Consider the following 18,290-nt stretch of genomic DNA (forward strand, 5'->3'; position numbering starts at 1 on the left):
CTTCACCTCAAAAGTTCTCTCCTCTCCCAGACTCTCTCCTCTCAATGAGCAGTCTCTAGCTACTTACACATCACTCTTCATACTCTCCTGCCCTAAAGGGCACATGGAGCTAGGATGAATAGTGATAGAAGAAATACATTGATACTGGTAAGAAACTACAGGAATTTGATTAGCTAGTTAAGAAATTTTGTCTTGACTCCATGAAGACTTTTGCTGAGAAAAATGACTTGATCAAAGCTGTGTAAAGGGAACTGTGAAAGCAGGAAGGGCCATTAGGAAACTGATGGAATAGTCCTGTCATGAAGACCTGAATGAGGGCAATAGCAGCAGGAATGGAGTAAAATAGATGGCTTTGGAGTGTATCATAAAGGAAAGTAAAGAGGAGACAAAGAAAGGCGAAAGAAGCCCTAAATGACTCCCTAGATGCCATCTCTAGTGTGTGGATTCTCATATGTCCAATGTGACATTATGCACAAATTCATCGGGACAAATACTGGTTTTTACTGCTTCCTGGATACCAGGCACTGTACTGAGCACTCAGCATACACTATCTCCTTGAATCCTTACAACATGTGTTTTCTCTGTATTATAGATAAAGAAACTGAGATGCAGAAAGATTTGTCACTTGGCCAAGGAATGATCCAAGCCCCATTCTGTCTGATTCTGGGACCCAGACTCAACAGTTCTCAGGGTGCAGATTGAGTTCCTCTCATGCGACATGAACAGACCCCCTTTTTTTTTTTGAAGATGGAATCTTGCTGTCACCCCAGGCTGGAGTGCAATGGCACCAACTTGGCTCACTGCAACTTCCGCCTCCCTGGTTCAAGCAATTCCCCTGCCTCAGCCTCCCAAGTAGCTGGGATTACAGGTGCACACCACCACACCCAGCTAATTTTTTTGTACTTTTAGTAGAGATGAGTTTTCACCATGTTGGCCAGACTGGTCTCGAACTCCTGACCTAGACAATCCGCCCACCTAGGCCTCCCAAAGTGCTGGGATTATAGGCATGAGCCACCACGCCCAGCCCAGACTTCTTCTTAAATAGTTATGTAAACATTTTAGTGAGCACTAAAACAAAATTAGCACATCACATTCATGATTTTATGTTGCACTATCATTCATAATGAGGCAAAGTAAAAAAAAAAAAGTTGAGAATTTATTTGAAGAAAAGTTTTAAAGATGTAATTGTGTAGATCTGCATTGTTCAATACAGTAGCCACTGGCCACCTGTGGCTATTTAAATTGAAATAAATCAAAATTAAATTAAACATTCATTTCCTCAGCACCAGTAGGCACATTTCAAAGTGCTCAATAGCCACAGATGGCCAGTGGCTACCATATTGAATAGTGCAAATATAGAACACTGGTGTCAATGTGTAAAGTTCTTTTGGATAGTGCTGGGTGAGAGCTGTTTTACACTGGATCAGTGTCTTTTTATTTAGCATTTACTCCAGCTCTAAATTACCTCTCTTTAGAACTTGATCTGGCTCTGGATAAGTCTGTGTGCACCTGCATTGTCCCATACAGTAGCCCACCATTTACCAGTGTCTGTTAAATCCTGGAAATATGGCCAGTCTGAATTGAAAAGTGCTGTAAGTGTAAAATACACATTGGATTTCAGAGCTTTTGTGTGAATAAAGAATGTAAAAATACAGCATTAATAATTTTTCTAATTATATGTTGAAATATTATTTCAGATATATGGGGTTAGGTATTATTGAAATTACTTTCATGTGTTCTTTTTCATCTTATTTAATGTTGCCACAAGACCATCTTAAATTACATACATGGCTTGCAATATATTTCCACTGACCAGTGCTGTTCTAGATCTCTTTGCCCCACTGTGTGAGTCTAGAACTCTCTTCCTTTCCCTATCTCTTTCTGTATATCTGCACTGCCCAATATAGTAGACATAATCCACCTGTAAATATTTCCATTTAAATTAATAAAAATTAAACAAAATTTAAAATTCAGTTCCTCTGTCTCATTAGCCACATTTCAGATGCTCAGTAGCCACATGTGGTTAGTGGCCACCAAACTGCAGAGCATAGATGTAGAACGCTTCCATTGTTGTGGAAAGTTCTATTGGACAGCTGTCACATAGATGGTAAACAGCTATGGCAAGAGACACAGAGGTGGATCATGAATGCCTAAAGCTTGGAGAATGTTTCCAGATTGCCAAACCCCATGGCACATCCTTCTTCCATCTCTTAGGTGTCTATCTCTTCCTATCTTAGTTAGACTTATTCACGCACACCTTATATTTTCTTCTCCCCTCCTTCAAGGGCTGTGGCCTGCTTATTTCTCCCTGAACATACCTCCCTCCTGTATGAACACAGTATCTAACATGGTGCATTGTACAGTATAGGTACTCACTAAATATTTCTTAACCAGTTGGAGTGGCAATTCCTAGTAAGTGACTGGAAATATGTGACTAAATGGTAGAGGGAGATCTATATGGCTGGTAGCAGTGGGGCGGGGGACAGGGGTGGGCAGCAGCGGCGATGAATCTAGGATCCCAAGGAAGAGGAGGACAGAGCAGAGAGACAGCAAAGGAGAAATCAGTGAGACAGTAACCCAAAATCTCATACACAGCTCCAAAATCCTTCTGCCCATCCCACAAGCTCCTCGCAGGCAGTGACAAGAGTTACTGCAGGGGAATTCACAGGGTTAGGCAACAGCTATATAAAAAGTGTGAAAGAAATCCAAAATATTATTGCATGATAAATAAACATACCAGACCCATAAATCAGAAGTTGAAATGGCATGAAAATTAAGGGGCTGGTGAGGAGAAAAAATGAAAAATGCTCTGTCCCTGGGCCAGCTGGTGTGAGTTACATTTTATGAGCAGCATGCGAATTCCAGTGCCTTTGTTGAATTAGCAGCAGAATCGCACATTAGTTTTAAGGCTCCCTCTTGAATAGGAACATCATAACGTCTTTTAATTGGGCCTGATAAAAAGGTAGCATTACTTGTAGGTTCCTGAGAGAAGCGAGTTGTAAAATTGGGTTTTCATTAAACCTAATGATGGAAAATTAAGTATAGTGCGTCTGGTGAAATGGAGTGTGATAAAAGACATCACTTCTGCATTATCAGAGGTTAATAAGGGAATAGGTGAGGTAAGATACTTTGGAAAGGGAAGTCCAACCCGTTGGATTAATAAACCTTGAAAATCCCTTGGTTCTGAGTCTTCATAGCATCATTAGCACTGGCATTGACATTACTGCAAACGTTACAGCAATACAAGTTGTTAAATTTCAATGCATTTATTTTCCATTCCAGTGTTGGTTTTGCTGACACCAAGTTTACAGTCTGTCTAGCAATGTGTTTAGGGAAAATATCCATATTGACAGCTATTTGGTTTTGGAAACATTTGACATTTCTCACACACACATAAAAAGCCAAGTTCCCATTCCTAGGAAGCCTGTCTTTCCCAGGCAGCTGGTCTCGCATGCAGCCCATGCCCCAAGTTACTCTGGGAGACTGTGGGTCTCTGAAGACATCTGTCCCCATATGTGATGGTAGCTTTGGTGGGAAATACTCACAGGCCTCCTAGCATTGAATCAGCTCATCCTTTCCTAGAAATCATAGAGTATGGCATGACTCCAAGCTTTAGGTATTCACGATCCATACCTCTGTGGCTCTTGCCATAGCTTTGTACCATCTCTAGATGAATCAAACACAAGTGCTCCCTTCCTCTCCATTTCCAATCACACCGTCACAGGAGTGATATTCGCTGGAAGGATGCCTTTGATGACAGCTATTCATGACAGCTGGGACACCTACAAGAAACAGTGTGAGTCTTTAAAGAAGGAGATTCCTCCTAAAACCCTTCAACAGGTTCACACTGGCTTCAAGGGTCTTGCACATTCAGTCTCTGGATCTGCCTTGCACCGTCTCTTACAGTGTTGCCCCCCCGACATTTCTACCCACAGCTTTTACTCCTTATCAACCTCCTTGTTCTTAACTAAATGTGCCTTCATCTCTCAGGCTCTGTCCCTTTTCTTCAGTTGATTCTTCTTGTCTATTTCCTTGCTAGATGGTCAAGACTTGAGGGTGGAATCCATATTTCTGTCTGCATTGCCACTGCCTACCATAGTCCTTGGCACAGAGTGGGTTCTCAGTAAGTCAAACTCATGAAGCCAAGCGGGTGATGGAGAAAGGAAACAGCCCCCATGTTTGCCAAGTGGTACATTTAAGCAATGCCAGTGAACACGTACTAGCTATTACCTAAAATCCCGGGAGAGAAAGTAAGCAGTATTTCTCTTCTGTGCAGTCAGGAAGGTTTTGCTAACAACTTGCCTAGGCCCTTCTTTCTTATGCATAAATCTAAATCTTAGAAATCTTTCTGTAAGAAATCCAGGGGTTATTTGGCTGGTCCCCAAAGGACAGTCTCTGCTTTGGGGATGTTTACCTACCACCCTGAATTAGGAAGTTTTAGAGACCACACTCTGCCTATGATGACCCCACCTACTAATTAGGTATGACCCAATCAGTGTCTCAAAGTCAGACCAGTCAGATTAGTAGCCTCTCCTCCCTTGGTAGGTGGAGGCAGGCAGAAGGCTGCAAAGTGAAAAATTTATCCCCTACTCCAACCACAGATATAAGTGAAATCATTAGAGTGACCAACCATTCCCATGTGCCCATGACTGAGAGGTTTCCCAACAGCTGGACTTTCAATGTTAAAACTGGAAAATTGTCAGCCAAACTGGGACAAGTTGGCCACCTAGAAAGCAGGAAGGTCAGGTGTTCCCTTCCATTATCTTTCCCTGCCAGGAACAGGCTTGCCGATGCTGCTGCCGAGAAGTAGAGTGTGCATTCACACACAGAATCCATGTCTGATGGATTATTCCAACATGACAGCCAAATAAGCTGAAGGGAACATGGATTTTGAAAAGACAAGTTGCAGAAAATCGGGAATATATGCTAACCCTCCCAGGGAATGAGTATGGCATAGGCCGAGTGGGTATCTGCATAGGTGTTTTGCAGTGTCTGAAAACATCTGGGGGAGACACATTAACTGCTGCAGCTGGCAGTTCTCATCTCTTGCATGCCACAAGCAAGATGGTCCGGAGCATAGACTGTCCATGTCTTTGGAAGGAGGTTGGGAAGACCAAGCCTAGATGGTTCTGGGAAAGGTAAACTGGCCCTGAAAGACCAAGAATGTATGCCTGGCAGGGAGGTGGTAAGCAAGAAATTGGTTTTAGTGGTCCAAGGGGAACAGAAGATTTCAAACCCAATCTGAGCAGGCATCAGTTTTCAGGGTGACCAAACTGACAGAAGGCAGTTAAAGCAACTCATTGGATCAAAAGGTTTTTATCAAGAGAGAATATAGATCTTACATCAGGGAGAGATTTTATGAAGGCGATGAGGCAAAGGATCCAGGCCTGGGGAAAGTAGCTAGCAGCACTGAAGGAAGAGGCCCAGGCTTCCTTACCTGCAAGGTTGGTTGAATGATGCCACTGGATTAATAGTATTAAGTGATGGGGAAACTATACAATAGCAAGAAGGTGGTTACTGTGGCAGAGCTCATAACTAGAGAGAGCAGCTGGGAGGGTCAGGGTCCCTGCTAGCTGCTGGCAGTCCAAGACTGGCTCCAATTCCTCCCAGGGTAAAACTCAAAGGAGAAAAATAGTAGAGAAGCCAGGGATGCAGGCAAATGGACCAGAAGCATACATGTGACTCCAATCTTCGAGCACCTGAGGCCACCTGAGGCTCTCCTCCCCTGCAGACAGGCATAAGGCACCATTTCCAGCCTCTCTGCTTCCTAAACAGGAGGGGGCTCCCAATAAATAGCCTGCCTAGCTTCTCAGTGGCTCTGCCCCACCAAGTCTAAAGGAAGGACTGAGACAGACCGGGATGATGACCAACCTGGAACTTTATCAGTCTGTGCCCTTGAAATGTATTGTGGTCATTGGTTTGTTTGTGAGTTTGATACTTAGATCTACCAACACAGCCAGGCCAGGGAAGGAGTGTATCTCCAATCCTTCTGTGGTTTCCTGATCAGTTGAGTCCCAAGTTGGTTCCCTCTGTCCTCAGGCCAAGCTGGGGGAGACAGGGAGGACAAAGGGCAAAGCCTCTATAGGTGATGATCTGTTCCGCCTCCTTCTTTTCGAAGCAGATGGCAGCCGCGGGGAGCTTTCCCAGCCCACCCTCACGATCCAGACTCATCCCTACCGCACCTGTGACCCTGTGGAGATGAGTTATCCCCGGGACCAGTTCCAGCCCGCCATCCGGGTGGCTGACTTGCTGCAGCACATCACACAGATGAAGAGAGGCCAGGGCTACGGGTTCAAGGAGGAATACGAGGTAAGAGACCAGCCTGTGGGGAAACTTCCTGATAGTTTCAGAGGCTTATTTGGGCACTAAAGCCTTGCTACAAAAAGTATGGCTCCCTGGCCAGCAGCATCAGTATCACCTGGGAGCATGTAGGAAATGCAACGTCTCAGGCCCCATCCTTCCCTACTGAATCAGAACCTGCATTTTAACCAGAAACTAGGTGATTTGTGTACACATTACATTTGAGAAGCACCATGCTAAATAATTCGAAGACATCCTTTTTCACTCTTGTTTCTCTACCCTTCCCCTTTCATTATCCAAAGTTTCATTATCTCCAAAGTTTCTACACTTTGGAGTCTCACCTCCATTCACTATGCCAGAATGGCTCAAGCTCCCATCCCACATGCTGTAGAAAAGCCAGCACATCTCCCCTGCCAATGATTTCCAGCATGCGTGCTTGCTCTTGGTCACCTCTTGTCTCATACTCAAGTTTCTGTGGTATTCTGGTCCCCGCTCCCATCCCCCGAAGGCAATGCTTCATCTCCAGTGACCACAGTTCCCTCTTTCTGCACCATCTCTTCACCCTGCATTAGGCATCCCTTTCCCACCTCCCCAAAGCATCCCTAACACAAAGGATTTGCTGGTAGTGGTTGTTACCGAGGTTTGGGGAATAATAGAGAAGGACTGCAGCAAAGGACAGGCAGCACCTCAGTACAACGCTGTTCTTCTTATAAGTTCCTTAACCATCTACATTGCTGGTAAGGCCTTCTAAGGTTCTGGTCTCCTGACAGGTCTCTATCTAATTTCTCTCAAAGTCTTCTTTGGTGTCTTCAAAACTTCCTCCACCCCTACCCCTCAGCATCCAAAGGGCACCACATTCCTCTTATTTTGCAGAACAATTTAGCTTTCTTTATCTCACTCTTTTTGTTTCAAATCCTGCCCATTAGGCCTCACCTTTTACAAACAAAAAGCAAAATAAAATAAAAGGAGAATGCATTAAGACATTTTTCTGAACCAAAGAGCAGCTCACTCTCCAAGAATAATTCTGCAACTCTCCTGGTTGCACTTAGACTCCAGCTGCAGCCAGCTTTGAAAACAAGAATTTCTTTCTTCACTTTTGCTTTCCTGTCTTTCCCTTCCCTCCTTCTTTCCTAAAATATATTCTGAGTATCTTCTGTGTACCGTGCTCTGAGTTTGATGTATTTGTGTTTTTTTGTTGTTTGTTCTTTTTTTTTCTTCACATGCAGCGTGTGCCCCAGATATGCTTGATTCAGTTTTGCTGCGTGCAGTAGAAATCTCATTGGCTCAGACCCCACACATTTGGAATTCTTGATATTGCAGACTAAGTTTGTCACTCAGACTATATTCTGAGAAAGAGCTTACAAAGCAATATTTCTGAAGTCGTATGAGGTCATGAAATTGTGCTAAACTGGGGGTCCAGACAGCTGTATTCCACTGTAGCAAGCTGTTTGATTTTAGAATTTTGCTATCTGAGTTTTAAAAATTCTTTATTAGTTGAATGAATAATTTGGATAAGGTGATCTCTCAGGACCTATCTGGTCCTAAAACTCTATGAGAGTTTAAAACATGGTGACGAGGGGCATGTTTGACATATTTATGAGAACAAAAATGTTTATGCCAATGGATGTGAGTAATTACCAGCTTGAGAGACCTAGCACTTAATTTCAAAAATGGTCTAAGTAAAATAGCACTTTTCATATTCTTATCTACAAATCTTGAAAGGATATTCGAATTAGAGTTGAAGAAGATGATCTCATCACTGCCCATCCCTGGATCTCATTTCCTAGGGGGTTGAATGGTCCCAGTCTCTGGGACATAGGGTGCATGTGAGCATGCTTTATGTTTGTGTATGCAGACCTGTTTGTTGAGCAAATGTCAGGAAGGTAATGTTATTTGAAAATGGTATATTCAACATTAGTCATAACAATTTGATTAAAAATTTCAAATATCATTAAGGGAGATATGTGGCTTACCAAAAAAAAAGAGACAAGCAACCAAAGGCTGAGAAACACATATGTAAGAACTTGCAATCTGAAATTTGAAGACAGAATTACAAGTGTATTTGACTACTTTCATGCATTTTGTTCTAGATTAATATTTCTTTTAAAGCATTCATCCCTGTGTGGTGAGTTGCTTTTCAAACTTTCTTCTTTGTACCCTTTTACATTTTCCAAGCTTTCTAGCATGGAAATGAACAGCTTTTATAATGAGAAAACAAACAATACATGTTATTTCATCATTTGAATCTGAACCACAAATCTAACTAGGCTAGCCTTGGCCTCAATTAGTCCAAATTATATTAATCAGCAAGCTGTAAAGCTTAGCTTCTAGTTAACATTATTTTCTGATTAACTGAGGGTTAATCAGAAAATATTGCCTGATAAGTCATTTCACAATGTGCTAGCCCACAATGTCCAGCCCAGAATACAGCTGGATATTGCTTTGATGATCAAGGCTCCTGTGATATCTCAAATCTTCATCCTGAGCATAAGAGTCACAGATCTGGGACAGGCGCAGTGGCTCACACCTGTAATCCCAGCACTTTGGGAGGCCGAGGCGGGTGGATCACGAGGTCAGGAGATCGAGACCATCCTGGTTAACATGGTGAAACCCCGTCTCTACTAAAAATATAAAAAATTAGCCGGGCAAGGTGGCAGGCACCTGTAGTCCCAGCTACTCAGGAGGCTGAGGCAGGAGAATGGCATGAACCCCGGGGGGCGGAGCCTGCAGTGAGCCGAGATCATGCCACTGCACTCCAGCCTGGGTGACAGCGAGACTCCGTCTCAAAAAAAAAAAAAAAAAAAAAAAAGAGTCACATATCTGCTAGGAGAATCGGTGTCCTATTGCAGATATAAGACTCCCGAGCCTCCAGTCCTACTCTCATACCAACCTGCTTTGTGCTGTTTGTTGCCTGTCACTTCTCTGCTCTGTTCAGTTTTTTCATACAAATGAGTGGGTTTGACAAGTTGACATCTAAGAGACATCTCAGCCATAGCAAGCTGCATCAGAAGACAAAATTCAATTCAGTTGAACAATCACTTAAAATTTGTTCAGTAAATATTTACTATTTACTATTGCCAAGGATGATTCTAGGTACTTAGGATACAACAGTGAATGAAACAAAGATTCTTGCCCTCCTGAAGCTTGTATTCTAAGAAGGGAAATAGGAAATAAACATAAGCTTAAAAAATAAGCAAATTATATAATGTAGTGTGTTAGACAGTGAAAAATACTGTTTGCTATGTTACAAACCACTCCAAATTTTAACAACATAAAACAACCAATTTCTTGCATTCATTGATTCTGTGGAATCTGTGCAGGGTACAACAGGGACAACCTGTTTCTTCTACACAGTATCCAGAGCCTTGGCTAGGAAGTCTCCAAGGCTGGGGGCTGGAATCATCTGAACGTGTCTTCACTCACATGTTTAGTGACTGACACAGGCTTTCAACTGGGATTGTCCACTGGAAGACCTACCCATGGCCTCTTCAGTGACCTGGGCTTCTTCACAGCGTGGTAGCCTTGGGATAGTTGGACGATTTCCATGGTGGCTCAGAGCTCCATAGGTGAGCTCCCCAGATAACAAGGTGAAGAGTGCATCACCTTTGTGACCCAAACTTGGGTATCACACTGCATTATTCCTACTATGTACTATCGGTTGTAAGCAGGTAAAAACTCCCCACTTTCTAGGAGAGGGGAATTTGACTCTATCCCTTGATAAGGAGGAGGGGCAGTTGCCAGATTCTAGAGGAGCATGCAAAGCAAGAAATATTGGGGGAAAAATAAAAAAGCCCAGGCATGGTGGCTCACGCCTGTAATCCCAGCACTTTGGGAGGCTGAGGCAGGTGGATCACCTGAAGTCAGGAGTTCAAGACCAGCCTGGCCAACATGATGAAACCCCTTCTCTACTACAAATAGAAAAATTAGCCAGGCATGATGGTGGGTGCCTGTAACCCTAAGTACTCTGGAGGCTGAGGCAGGAGAATCACTTGAACCCAGGAGGCACAGGTTGCAGTGAGCTGAGATCGTGCCACTATACTCCAGCCTGGGGGACAGAGTGACACTCCATCTCCAAAAAAAAAAGAAAAAGAAAAAGAAAATCTTTGGATAATAATACAGTCTGCCACAAGTGCCATGGAAAAAGAATGAATAGAGCAAGGAAGGGAAATTTGTTCCAGGGACATGAAGTAGAGGAGGTTCCAATAGTAAATGGGATAAAAGGGTAGTCCTTATTTAGAAGATGAAACTTGAATATAGACATGGTGGAAGATATCTGGAGGAAGAGAGTTCCAGATCCAGAGAGTAATAGATCTGGCACGTACAAGCAGTTGCAAAGAGGCCAGGGTGGCAGAGGCAGAGTGAGCAAGGGATAAAAGTAATAGGAGATTTGACTGGAGAAATAAAGAGGGACCTGACCATGCTATGCATTACAAGCCGTTATAAGGACTTTGGCTTTTACTCTAACTAAAATGGAAAGCCACTGCAGAGCTTTGAGAAGACAAGTGCTGATGATCTGACCTTACTTCATTCTAGCTACTGTGTTGAGAATGGAACTTAGGAAGGCAAGGGTGAAAGCAAGTTAAGAGGACATTGCAGTAACCCAGGTGAGAGACAACAATGACTTAGGGCATGGCAGAGGAGGTGGTGAGACATGGTTGGATTCTGAATATATTTAAAAGATGGAGCCAATAGCATTTCCTAACACATGGTGTATGTTACAAAAGGAATTAAGGGTACCTCCAAGGCTGTTGTTTGTGCCACTGGTAGGATGGAGCTGCTTCTAATGGAAATGGGGATGCTCAAGTAAAGCAGAGCTGGAACAATCAGTAGTTTCATGTTAAATTGAGTTTGCAATGTCCATTAGACATATTAGTGTCTCCATGTGGCAAGGAGGTAGCTGGATCTATGAAACTGGAATTTGGTGAAGAAGCCTGGGCTGGAGAGAAACCTTTGGGAGTTATTGGCCTATAGATGATTAAAGCCACAAGACTGGGTGAAGTCACCAAGCCAGTGAGTATAGACAGAGACAAGGACCTACAACCAGGCCTTTCAGAATTTCAACTTTAAGATATGGGAGCATTTTCCAGGGGACAGACACTGTACTAGGCTCTGGGAACTGAAATAGAGCCCTGCCCTGCTAGGGAATGTAGAGCCTATTCTTAGAGACAAAAAAATGCCACCATAGAGGTATATCCAGAGCTATGAGAATCCTTGGGGGTGGGATGCATTAACCCAGCCTATAGGTAAATAGCGAGTGGCTTTCTGGAAGACATAAAGCCTAAACCAAAGCTTGAGAAGTAGGAAGAACCAAATTAAAGAAGGGAAGGGCGTTCCAGGCAGAGCGGCTAGCATAAGCTGTGGCACGGGAGTGGGCACAGCAGGTTGAGTGAGGGTAACCAGAAACGGTTTGGGAGGAAGCATGGAGGGAGATGGGGCTGAAATTGTCAACAGGGGCCAGGATGAAGCAAAAGAAGGGTATTTGTTACACTAATGAGTTTGGATTATAATCAAGAAGCCACTGGAGCCATCGAAGAGAGCAGGACTTTTTAAAGTAGATTTGCATTTTAGATCTTATAGAGATCAGAGCAGGGACAACAGAGGCAGGTAGGCGGCTGGGACAGTAATTCAAGGAAAATATGGGGCTGCCCAAACCAGGAGACTGGGCCCAGAGCCCAGACAAGCCTACGCACTTTCTCTGCATGTAGAGCCATAAAATCAGCTTGTTCTCATTGGCATGAAAACTGAGTCTCTCAATATATATTTTAAGTTCAATTATTTGAAATAATGTATGAACTGTCTTGAATTGAGAGTCAAAATGCCTGGAATCAAGTCCTATAACATTCATTAAGTATTCAGGTGACCTCAGGCAGGTCACTCTCCTCTGGGCCTCCATTTCCACATTTATGCAGTGGGAGCAAAGGGGTTTGTCAAAGTGATCCAAATAACCCTTCTGTCACTGATATTCTGGGAGTCTAAATAAGAACCAATCGGCCGAGCCAGCTGGGCCTCCCTCCCACTGATGGTCGCATGGGACCTCACTATCTGGGGCTACCACTTCCATGGTTATGTCTCAAGTTCTAAAAACCACAATTGGCCAAGGGCCTTGGGCTCCTAGGAGCTCAAGGAGGCCCAAGGCAAATTAACTTCACCTGCCAGACAGATCTGAGCCTCAGTCAGAGGCTTTCAATTTGGGTTGCGCATTAGAATTACCTGGGGAACTTTTAAAAAAACACCAATGCTCAGGCCACATTTCAGATCAGTTTCACTGGGGGTGGGATGTATACTTCAGTGTACAGCCACATTTCAGAATCACTGGGGGTGGGATGTATACTTCAGTGTTTTCTAAGCCCTCCAGTTGATGGGAATATACTTTTAAAGCTGAGAACCACTAAGAAAACCCATGGAGTCCCCAGCATGTGCCCACAGACCATCCCCTGGCGTGCTCTGCCAACCCTCAGGTCTATTCCTGCCGATGAAAGCGCATGTGATTCTGAACCATAGACCCTTCCTATTAAAGTCAAGAGCATGTGATTCTGAACCACAGCATCCTCCCTCCTTCCCCCCAGCTCCAGTTCTCCCACCTTCCCCTGTTACACAGCAAAACCCTAAGCATCACAGCAAAATATAAGAGATGTGGGCTGGAGAGCTGAGTTGTCTGTGTCCCATGTAACCCCTGCCATGGTAGTCAGAAGAGCAGTAGGTTTAGGGAAGATAAGGGAGAATCGGAAGAGGTGACTTTGTGATGGAGAGATGAAGAAGCATGTTCATCCCAGTTCAATCCAGACAGGCTGCGGTCATAATGAATGGAACCAGCCCAGTAGGGCAACCAGAAGGTACTGGTTATTACAGCTCCATTAAGACTATTTAAAGCAACAAGGAACAGCTGTGAGGAATATGATGCAGCCTAATGAAGGGCAAACATTTGTTCATTTTCCAGCTCAGGACGGACATGCCATATGTATGGCTTTTGTGGGGAAGGCCTGTGTTGCCATCTTGTTCTTAGTCATCTGTGGGTGATGGGGTGATGGCGGGCAGGCAGCTTTTGAATGGGGTGTAACCATAGAGATGGAAGTTTCAGGTCAACCTAGGTGCTCCCTTCTCCGCTCAGAGCCCCCTGAGCAGTGTCCGAGGACACCTCTGCTTCTCCCACAAGGTTTGCTCTCCTCAGTTGGTGACAGAGTGACAGAATATCCCACCACAGGCAACCCCAGAAAGGTTCTGGTTCAGCTCCTCAATTTGCAGATAAGCATGGTTCTAGGGAGGGGCATGAGGAATTACTGGCCCATGCCCAAATCATGAATGGGAAATCCATGAGGTTCTTCAACTCTGGGAACTCATAATGACCAAAACAGGAATACCTGGGCTCCACCTGCTCATTTCACTCCACTCCACCCCACCTCTAGATTGAAAAAAGACAATAGGCCATTACAGGGAGTGGCCAAAAGCCATCAGTGACCCATGTGGTTTCAAACTTGGGGGTTTTCCAGCAGGAAAGAGCTCACATAGAAGAGACTATTACCAAGGTTATGATCATAGAAGAGTTACCAAGGATCTTGGAGGGATCTAGGATCTTGGAAGAGTTACCAAGGTTATGATGGTGGCTCCTGGCAGTCTGCCTCTTTACTGTAGCTGGCTGCAAGTGTAGAGAAGAGTTGCTGGCCTAGAGTCAGCCACCCAGAAGCTCATGCATGACCATGGAGACATGTGTAGGCAGCTGGAAGTCTGTAGCCTGAAGTGAGTTATGGGGATCCCCAAGATTGTAGGCTCACAGCTGGGAGGAATAGAGGTACCCTTGTGTGAGATTCCCCATTAAGGGAAAAGGGAAGAGACTCAGTCTTTCCCTTTTAGCCTATTTTTATTGTTCTACTTACAATACTGTTTCTAACAGAGCACATGGTGGGTTTTTTGTGTATTTAATACAGGATCTCCCCCAACCAAGTGAGCGATTTTCAGGTGGTACTATAGAAAAATCCTTTGACCAAGAGTCAAAACCTGGTTCTCAATCTGCTCCTGAGACTCTGGGTGGTCTTGGGCAAGACTCTTCCCTCTCTGGGTCTCATTTTCATCTGTGAAATGTTTGACTACAGGCTTAGCGTGAAATTCTAAAGGCTGATAGTATATGCTTCTATTTTATGAACATTCATCTGGCCAAAAACACTGATTGAGTATTTATTGTGCACCTAACACTGTTTGGGCACTGGAGATAGAAAGCTAAATAAAGAAAATAAAGATGCTACTTTAAAGAAAGCTCATGGTCTTGCCACACCATGTAATGATGTAACAGAACTCTAGTTCAAATGCTTTGGAGACACACTTGCTTTTTGTCACTTCTTGTTGCCAAAAGCTATCAGAAGTTTCAGAAAAGATAAGACTCCGAGTTAGAGAAAAGTAGAAGAAGATGGGTAGAGGAGAAGGTTGTGTACAAGAGGGAACTACATGTGCAAAGCTTGGAAGCAAAAAACGAAACGATTAAAATGCTGCAGCCAATTTTTTGAGGAGAAACAAAGATGCCTGCCTATGAAAGGAGAAATAAAATGAAACTAGTTGGGGAGATTTAATAGGAATCTTACACCCGTTGCACAGTTTTCTTTGAAAAGAGTTACCAAGGTTATGATCATGGCCCCTGGCAGTCTGCCTCTTCACCACAGCTGGCTACAAGTTTAGAGGAGAGTTGCTGGTCTGGAGTCAGCCACCCGGAAGCTCATGCATGACCATGGAGACGTGTGTAGACAGCTGGAAGTCTGTAGCCTGAAGTGAGTTATGGGGATCCCCAAGATTGTAGGCTCACAGCTGGGAGGAATAGAGGTACCTTCGCGTGAGATTTCTCATTAAGCTATAGACTTCTTGAAGGCAGGGAATTTGTCATCTAAAGGAGGCCTTGTAGCTTTTAATTGGGCCTTTTAAAGAGTGTTTTGTGAGTCTACATGCAGACATGCACTCAACTTCTCTGCCTTGATCAAAGCTCCTGTCACAGACAAATACCCCCATCTTGCTGCAATCTGATTTTCTACTTAGCTTCACCAGCAGAACTCATAAATTACTGTCTATTTAGTGACATGGTATGCAATAATATTTGCTCTCCTGATGCCACTCTGAGTAGACGTCATTAGTCATCCTCTCCTGCCTTCTCTGTCCACATTTATAATCCCTAAGTCTTGTACTTTTCAGCACAGAAGATGGAATTTGTTGAAAGCTTGGCCTCTGCCAAGGCCACCACTAACTCCTACAGCACCTATGAGTGAAATAGCAAAAGGTGCACCTGTCTCAAGATATTTGACTGTCACCTTCCAGAAAATGTTCATAATAAATATGGAAACCCTAAAATTTCTGCCATATGCATGGTGCTTCCATAGGTGCAATGCTCTTGGATTGTACACAACCTGAAGAGCTGTGATTCCCTTGTCACCCACAAGCTGACCATCGACATCAGTAAATGTGTTAACTGAACCTGTGGACCACAATAGGGACCAGACCTTAGGCTCCCAACAGATTATGAAATGTTCCCATTCCCTAAATCCTATTTTACCTATACCTAGAGGGACCAGCTTGTCCCAATTTTCCCAAAATGGTCCCAGTTTTAAAACTGAAAGTCCTAAATCCTGGGAATCCTTTTGGTCTGAGACAAACCAGAATAGATGTTTCAGAGAGTTCCCATCATCTTTGCCCTTGTAAGAAAAAAGAAACTGGATGTTTCCACCATCATGAAAGACAGTGTGGCAATTCCTCAAGGATCTAGAATGAGAAATACCATTTGACCCAGCAATCCCATTATTGGGTATATACCCAAAGCATTATAAATAATTCTATAAAGACATATGCATACATATGTTTATTGCAGCACTATTTACAATAGCAAAGACTTGGAACCAACCCAAATGCCCATCAATGATAGACTGGATAAAGAAAATGTGGCACATATATACCATGGAATACTATGCAGCCATATAAAGAATGAGTTCATGTCCTTTCTGGGGACATGGATGAAGCTGGAAACCATCATTCTCAGCAAACTAACACAAGAACAGAAAACCAAACACCACATGTTCTTATAAGTGGGAGTTGAACAATGAGAACACATGGACACAGGAATATGACACCCCGGGGCCTGTTGGAGGGTGGGGGTGGGGGCAAAGGGAGGGAGAACATTAGGGCAAATACCTGATGTATGCAGGGCTTAAAACCTAGATGACAGGTTGATAGGTGCAGCAAACCACCATGGCACATGTATACCTATGTAACAAACCTGCACTTTCTGCACATGTATCCCAGAACTTAGAGTAAAATTAAAAAAAAAAATCCTCGATGTTTTTGACTGAAGATGACAAGAGAATGATTTCTACAAGTGGACCAAAAAGGCTCAATATTATATCCCTGGGAAAGAGGATATGGAAGATGGAAGATTCTGAGCACCTACTGTGTACCAGGCATTGTGCCAGGTGCTATGGGTATTGTCTCAGGTAGTCAGTAATCATCACAAAATTCTGTAGGGTGTGTTATTTTCCATTTTTTAAAATTTACATACTATAAAATTAGTTTTGGCAGAGTGTACAGTTTTAAGAGTTTTAACTAATGCATACAGTCCTATAAACACCAACACAATCAGGATACATGAGAATTTCATCAACCAAAAAGTCACCTTGTGTTACTTCTGTATAGTTAAATCCTTCCCCACCCATAACCTTCAGGATGTATTTTTGACTCTTTTCAGAAACGTTTATTGACACTCGAAGTGGTGAACTTACTTGCAGTAAAAATATTCAGACACTTTAGTCTGTCTGCCTTTTGCAAAGCTCTGCCTTTTCCCTGACTCATATACACAGTTAGTGTGCAAGTGTATTTCTTGACAAGACGAATGAAGGAAAGACCCAGGTAAAATGGTGCCTCCTTGCTGAAGACTCTCCAGAGTCTTCCCTGCACCAGGAGAGTACAGTGCTGGGCAGGGGTGTAGGGAAATCCTGGCGGGCAGGACTGAACATGGAGGAGGTAAGCCCTCAGCTGTGCCCTGGAACATCAGCCAGGAACTGCCTCATCAGCGATCCCTGGGCCTGGTTTTGCTGCACCCTAGGGCATAACATATCCAATTATCTCCAGGGATATAGTCAAGCAAAGGGGAGTGAAAGGGGGCATTGCAAATGACAGAATCTGCTTAGGATAGGAGGTAAACGGGTAAATGAAATGGGCTGGCGTGCCCTCAGCCTTGAATTGGGAGTGAGCTGCTCTAGGAAGCTTTATGTTTTGACATCTTACTATTTTAGGCATATCTCAGAAAGGCTTAGGTGCAAAGAAGAGTGTCTAAAGAAGGATGGCAAGCTTCTGTTGGTTTGGCTCAGTAGAGCCAGGTAGAAGAAAAAATCAGCCACACAGGCATCAGGGATCATTCTCAGTTCTAGCAGATAATTAACGTACTAAGTGGGACATTGAGGTAGGTTTCATAGTCCTATGGACTGAGTCAGCACAGCAGAACAAAAGAAGTCTGTGACTTGTGGTCATGTGGTCTGAGCCTCCCACGGGCCTAGCTTTGTGGATAGGAGGGTGGGTTGCACTCACAGGGAGAGTTAGTCTGGGGCGGGTACCAGATGATAATTTTATTCTAAAATCTATAAAGCCTATCGTCAAGGATAAAGAAGGTCCCAGTGACAAGCACTGTCTGCCATTTATCATGATGCCGGCACTGGCTCAGCCTCCCCCTCTTAAAAAGTTTCTGGGTCGGGCTTGGTGGCTCACGCCTGTAATCCCAGCACTTTGGGAGGCCGAGGTGGGCGGATTACCTGAGGTCAGGAGTTCGAGACCAGCTTGACCAACATGGAGAAACCCCGTCTCTATTAAAAATACAAAAATTAGCCGGGTGTGGTGGCACAGGACTGTAATCCCAGCTACTCAGGAGGCTGAGGCAGGAGAATCACTTGAACCCAGGAGGCAGAGGTTGCGGTGAGCCGAGATCATGCCATTGCACTCCAGCTTGGGCAACAAGAGCGAAATTCCATCTCAAA

General features: G+C 43.9%; 1 protein-coding gene across 6 annotated transcripts in view; it reads left to right on the forward strand.

Moving 5' to 3' along the window:
- PTPRT (protein tyrosine phosphatase receptor type T) overlaps positions 1 to 18,290 on the forward strand; it is a 1,142,918-nt gene that overhangs the window by 1,047,406 nt on the left and 77,222 nt on the right. For 3 of the 6 annotated variants that reach the window (XM_055264961.2, XM_055264960.2, XM_055264963.2), the window contains one exon: positions 6,119 to 6,309. In XM_055264961.2, the coding sequence (XP_055120936.1) occupies positions 6,119 to 6,309 (191 nt within the window). The remainder of the gene's footprint in view (positions 1 to 6,118; positions 6,310 to 18,290) is intronic. The other 3 variants (XM_063633847.1, XM_055264962.2, XM_055264965.2) reach the window with 1 other exon arrangement.

The sequence above is a fragment of the Symphalangus syndactylus genome, chromosome 24 (genome assembly GCF_028878055.3).
Source record: "Symphalangus syndactylus isolate Jambi chromosome 24, NHGRI_mSymSyn1-v2.1_pri, whole genome shotgun sequence".
Lineage (NCBI taxonomy): Eukaryota > Metazoa > Chordata > Mammalia > Primates > Hylobatidae > Symphalangus > Symphalangus syndactylus.